Raw genomic sequence first — 6066 nt, 5'->3', positions numbered from 1 at the left:
GGTTTTGCCGGGTACTGTTCCATTGCTTGAAACTACGGCTGAGCAACCAAATGATACTGTTCAGGTTGTTTCTGAATCTATAGATCACCCTGAACAACCTAGTTCAGCTAAACAAAGTAAGAATTATGTGAACAAGTCTAATTTGTTTCGTGGTAAGATGACTGCTAAGGGTGCTGCCCTGAACTTTGTGGCGCCAATTTTGAAGAGTGGCTAACCTGTAGCTCAGATCCAAGCAGCTGAAATTTCAGTAGGTAACTCTAAATGGTGCAATGCAATTATCTTTTATGTTGTTGGATTTTATCCTACTATTGCTGCTGTTCATAAATTCATTGCTCAAAACTTGAGTAATTTTGCTAAACCTGAGATTTTCTAGCATAATGATAGCTATTTTATATTTAATATGTGTCAAATGATGATAAGAATGCTGTTCTGAGTTCTGGATCTCATATGTTTAATAACAAGCCTGCTATTGTTAAACCATGGAGTGATAAATTCAATTTTTAAGCTGAGATACTTAGGACAGTTCCATTATGCGTTAGATTGCCAAATCTGCCTTTGAATTGCTAGGGCTTAGATACTTTAAGTAGTATTGGTAGCTTGATTGGTGTACCTTTATATGCTGATGAGTGTACCACTAGGCAACTTAGAGTGTCTTTTGCTAGAATGCTTATTGAGGTTGATGTTACTAAACCCCTTCCCAGCTCTGTGACTGTTGATAGTCCTTTGGGAGAGATTCTTGAGCTCATAGTTATTTTTGAATGGTTTACTCCCTTCTGTAAGAAATGTGACAAAGTGGGACATGACTGTAATGCGCCTAAGCAAAAGGTTGTTTCTAAACCTAAGGCTCAATAGGGAGAGAAAGCTCAACCTAAACAACAGAAGGTCTGGGTTTAGAAGTAGTCTGTTCCTGCTGCATCTACTAATGTCCCAGCTCCTACATCTTTTCCTGCTTCTATCCCGGATCAGGGCACTAGCACACATTCTAATTTTGATTCCCAGCCCTTGATTACTCCTACTCATACTTCTTTTGTTGTCTACTCTAATGATGATTGGAGAGTGGTGAGTAAAATATCAAGACCTCTTTTGGGTGGTGGGCAGTTGGCTATTCCTAGTAACTCTAACTCATAGTATGTGCTATTGGAAGATGAAATTGCTGAAATAATGCCTATCGAGGGTGATGGTAATCCCTCTCTAGGGGAATGATTATTGTTGCATGGAATATAAGGGGTCTTAATTACCGTAATAAGGTGACTTCTGTCAAGAAGTTGCTTCATGAGCAGTCTGTGGATGTGATTGGTATTTTTGAAACTAAAGTTAAGGTGGGGAATAGTTTCAAGTTACAAAAAAAGTTTTGCCATACTTGGTCCTTGTGCTGTAACTACTCTAGTTCCCCAAAAGGTAGAATTTAGCTTGGTTGGCTGCAAGATAGAGTTACTCTGAGTGTTCTTGCTTCTCATGAGCAGTTTCTCCATGTGGATATTTGTTCTAAAGACTTACAACATCACCTCATTTGCTCTTTTGTTTATGGTTTACATTCTATTCATGATAGAGTGCCTCTCTTGAATGATCTTGGCAATTTTAATGTTTCTTCTGCTCCTTGGCTTCTTATTGGTGACTTCAATTCTTTTCTTAATGATGGGGATAGGATTAATGGTACCTCTATCACTGATTATGAGATCAGACATTTTAAGGAGTTTGTTGTGAATCTTGATCTTTGTGAAATTAAGAGTAAAGGCCATTTTTACTCTCGAAATAATAAAAGACATGGTATTGATAGAACTGCAACTAGAATTGACAGGGGCTTAGTGAATCAAGCTTGGCTTAATGCTTATGTATCTGTTGAAGCTATTTACCTGTCTCTTCTTCTTTTTGATCATAGTCCTATTTTAGTTGAAATCTGTCATCATGTTCCTGGTAGAGGTCGACCTTTCAGGTTTCTAAACTGTTTAGCTGAGCACGATGATTTTTGTTCTACAGTTGGAGATAACTGGAAATAGGTTTCTCTTTCTACTGCTATGACTGATGTGTGGCAGAATCTTAAGTATGTTAAGCAGGGCCTTAAGAACCTCAATACCAGACACTTTGCTAATATTGCAGAAAGGGTGCACCTTGTTCATTCTACCTTAATTTAAATTAAGGAGCAACTTGCCCTGGACAACTCCAACGTTTCTCTGCAGCTTCAGGAGTCTGAAGCTATTGATCAGCTTAAATATTGGACGCATATTCAAGAGAATGTTTATAGACATAAATCTAGAGCTTATTGGATTAAGCTGGGAGATTCTAACTCTCAGTATTTCTTTTTTGTTATGAAATAAAGGCAAAGTTGAAACAAAATTGATTCTATTTTTATTTATTCTGATGTTCTTTTGAAAGACCCTACTTTAATTGAAAATGAAATTGTGGGTTTCTATAAAGCTCTTTTGGGTACTAGGGTTGCCTCCTTGCCTGCTGTTGACATTCATACTATAAGATCTGGGTAGCAACTTGACAGGAACTCTATTGAGATTCTTGCTGCTGATGTTACTCATTCTTAGATTGACTCTTCTCTGGCTAGTATTGGTAATGATAAGGCCCCTGGAATTGATGGCTTCAATGTTGTCTTCTTCAAAAAAGCTTGGCAACTTATTAAACATGACATTTATGCTGCTGTTACTCAATTCTTTTCTTCTGGAAACATTGCTAAATAGTAGAGTTGCACCACTGTCACCTTAGTTCCTATAATTTAGCATCCCTCCTATGTTAATGAATATAGGCCTATAGCATGCTGCACTATGGTTTATAAGTTGATCTCTAAAGTTCTCCCTAACAGGATTGCTCAAGTGGTGGGCTCTGTTGTTAGTGATGCTCAAGTTGGCTTCATCCCTAGGAAGCACATTGGTGATAACATTCTGCTGGCCACTGAACTTAACAAAGGTTATTCTCATAAGTTTATCACTCCTAGGTCTATGTTCAAGTTGATTTGAGAAAAACTTACGACTTAGTGGAATGGAGCTTTTTAAAGGCTGTCTTGGAAGAAACTGGTTTTCCTAACAAAGTGGTTGACTGGATCATGGCTTGTGTCTCTTTTGTCTTGTATTCTATTATGGTGAATGGCTTCCCTTGCAAGCCTTTCCCTGCTTAGAAAGGTTTAAGACAAGATGACCCTATGTTTCCTTTTCTCTTTGCTTTGTGTATGGAATACCTCTCTAGATGTTTGGTTGAAATGGCTCAGGATCCTAATTTTAATTATCATCCTAGATGTGAAAAGTTGGGTATTACTCACGTGATGTTTGCAGATGATTTGCTCTTTTTTGCTAGGGCTGATGTCATATCTGTTCAGCTCCTTTTAGGAGCTTTTCAGAAGTTCTCTATTGCCTCTGGTTTATCTGCTAACCTCAGCAAAAGTGAGGTTTTCTTTGGTGGAATTGCTGAAAGTGAGAAAGCTGTTTTACATGTTATTTTGGGTATGAGTAGAGGCAACCTTCCTTTTAAGTATCTTGGTGTTCCTTTATCTTCTATGAAGCTGACTATTACTCAATGTAGGCCTCTAATTGAAAAGGTTACTGCTAGAATTGAAAGCTTGACTGCAAGACATCTTTCCTATGTTGGCAGGCTTCAGCTTATTAAGAGTGTTCTCTTTGGTATTCAGGATTATTGCGCTCAGATTTTTATCTTACCAAAGAAGATTCTTAGAGAAATCGAATCTAGGTTTAGAGTTTTTCTCTGGACTGGTAAAAGCACATATTCTAAGAAAGCTCCTGTCTCCTGGGCTCATATGCCTCTTCCTAAAGTTTGTGGTGGCTGGAATATTACCCTTCTTAGTGATTGGAATAAGGCTGCCATCTACAAAATCTTTTGGGATTTGGCTCATAAATCTGATAATTTGTGGGTCAAATGGGTTCATATATACTATTTTAATAATAAGGATGCGTGGGCTGCTCCTATTCCTAACAAATGCACATAGGTATTGAAGAAAATCCTGAGTTGTAGGAATATTATTGATAGTGTTGGTGGCTGGGCTAATGTTATGCATGCTGATAAGGTGAGTATTGCTAAAATTTATCACCAGATTAGACCTCAAGCCCCTAAAGTGAGCTGGAAAAGAATTACCTGTAATAATTCTGCTTCCCCTAAGAGCATTTTTATTACTTGGCTAACCTTGATGAACAGATTGGTTACTAAAGATAAATTTCTTTAATAGAATATTACCTGTGATCCTACTTGCTCCTTTTGTCAGAATAGCAGTGAATGTGTCTCTCATTTATTCTTTATGTGTCCTTACTCTAAAGATATTTGGGAACAGATTCTGACTTTATTGAAGATTCAGAGGCCAGCTCAATATTTTCAGAATGAACAGCAGTGGCTTTTCAGGAACTCTAGAAGATCTAGCAGCAAGGGTAGAATCTATATTATGTGTTTTGCTGAAGCTATTCATAGTATTTGGCTTCAAATGAACAATATTATGTTAAATGGCACCTGTCTTCCTACAGATCTGGTGTTTAGGGATATTGTGTATAGAGTGGCTGTTAGATGCAAGGATGCTGATAGGAAATTACTTTCCTGTGATTTTCTAGGTTGGTTCTCTGTCAGCCTGTGTTTTTTGGGTTGTTGTTGTTGCTTTCTAGGTTTGTAAATTGTTGTGCTGTTGTTCCACCTCTTTCGTCTAGTCCTGCTGTTTCTTCAACTGAGTCTAGGGGGAGGTTTGAATCCTTTTTATAAGTTTGCAGTTCTATTGCTTGTTTCTGTCTTGTGGTTGCAGGCTATTTTCCTGCTGCTTGCTTTGCTTTTGGTTTGTTTGGTCCTGGCTTTCCAGAACCCTTCCTAGAAGGTGGCTGGGATTCTTGAGTCCAGTTTGTTCCTATTTCTCTCTAGAACCCTTCCTAGAAGGTGGCTAGGGTAGTTACTAGAACTGTTTTTTGTTGTTGTTTAGCCTGTTGATTCAGGTCTTTTGGTGTTAGGTGTTTGTTATAACTTAGCTTTTGTAAGTTGTAACTCTTCTCTTTTGGCAATAAAATCTATATTTACCAAAAAAATTCAAACATATTCAAACAAAACTTTTTGAATCGAATGAAAGTCAAACACTGTCAAAAAAAGCTTTTTGAATCAAATGAAGGTCAAACACATTCAAACAAAGCTTTTTGAATCGATTGAAAGTCAAACACATTCAAACAAAGATTTTTGAATCAAATGAAAGTCACACACATTCAAACAAAGCTTTTTGAATATAATGAAAGTCAAACATATTTTAAAAAAGCTTTTTGAATCGAATGAAAGTTAAACACATTCAAACATAGCTCTTAGAATTAAATGAAGGACAAAAACACTCAAAAAAAGCTTTTTAAATCGAATGAAAGTAAAATGAATTTAACAAAATTAATTGAATCAAATAAAGGTCAAACACCTTCAAACAAAGCTTTTGAAATCAAATGAATGTAAAAGACATTCAAACAAAACTTTTTTAATTAAATGAAAGTCAAACGTATTCAAACAAAGCTTTTTGAATCGAATGAAAGTTAAACACATTCAAACAAAGCTTTTTAGTCAAATCAAAGTTAAACACATTTAAACAAAGCTTTTTGAATCAAATGAAAGTAAAACACATTCTTATCAATCTTTTTGAATCAAATAAAGGACAAACACATTCAAACAAAGCGTTTTGAATCGAATGAAAGTCAAATGCATTCAACAAAGCTAATTAAATCAAATAAAAGTCAAACACATTCAAACAAAGCTTTTGGTATCAAATGAAAGTCAAGCACATTCAAACAATGCTTTTGGAATCCAATGAAAGTCAAACAAAAGCTTGTTTAATCGAATGAAAGTCAAACACATTAAAACAAAACTTTTTGAGTCAAATGATTTTCAAACACATTCAAACAAAGCTTTTTGAATCGAACGAATGTCAAACACATTCAAACAAAGGTTTTGATATAAATAAAAGTCAAACACATTCAAACAAAGTTTTTTGAATCGAATGAAAGTCAAACACATTCAAACAAAGCTATTTTAATCAAATGAAAGTAAAATATAATCAAACAAAGCTTTTTGAATCAAATAAAAGTCAAATGTATTCAAACAAAGCTTTTT

General features: G+C 35.7%; 1 protein-coding gene across 1 annotated transcript; it reads left to right on the top strand.

The window, feature by feature from the left end:
- Window positions 1-1199: 1199 nt before the first annotated feature.
- Window positions 1200-1997, top strand: LOC145557547 (uncharacterized). Its single transcript, XM_081618722.1, has 2 exons — window positions 1200-1319; window positions 1464-1997. The coding sequence occupies exons 1-2, from the start codon at window positions 1200-1202 to the stop codon at window positions 1995-1997; spliced, it is 654 nt and encodes a 217-aa protein (XP_081474848.1).
- The last annotated feature ends 4069 nt before the right edge of the window (window positions 1998-6066 follow it).

Source organism: Chenopodium album, chromosome 9 (assembly GCF_948465745.1).
Source record: "Chenopodium album chromosome 9, dcCheAlbu1.1, whole genome shotgun sequence".
Lineage (NCBI taxonomy): Eukaryota > Viridiplantae > Streptophyta > Magnoliopsida > Caryophyllales > Amaranthaceae > Chenopodium > Chenopodium album.
Note: the sequence above shows the minus strand (reverse complement) of the source record. Positions and strands in the feature narration are given on the sequence as shown.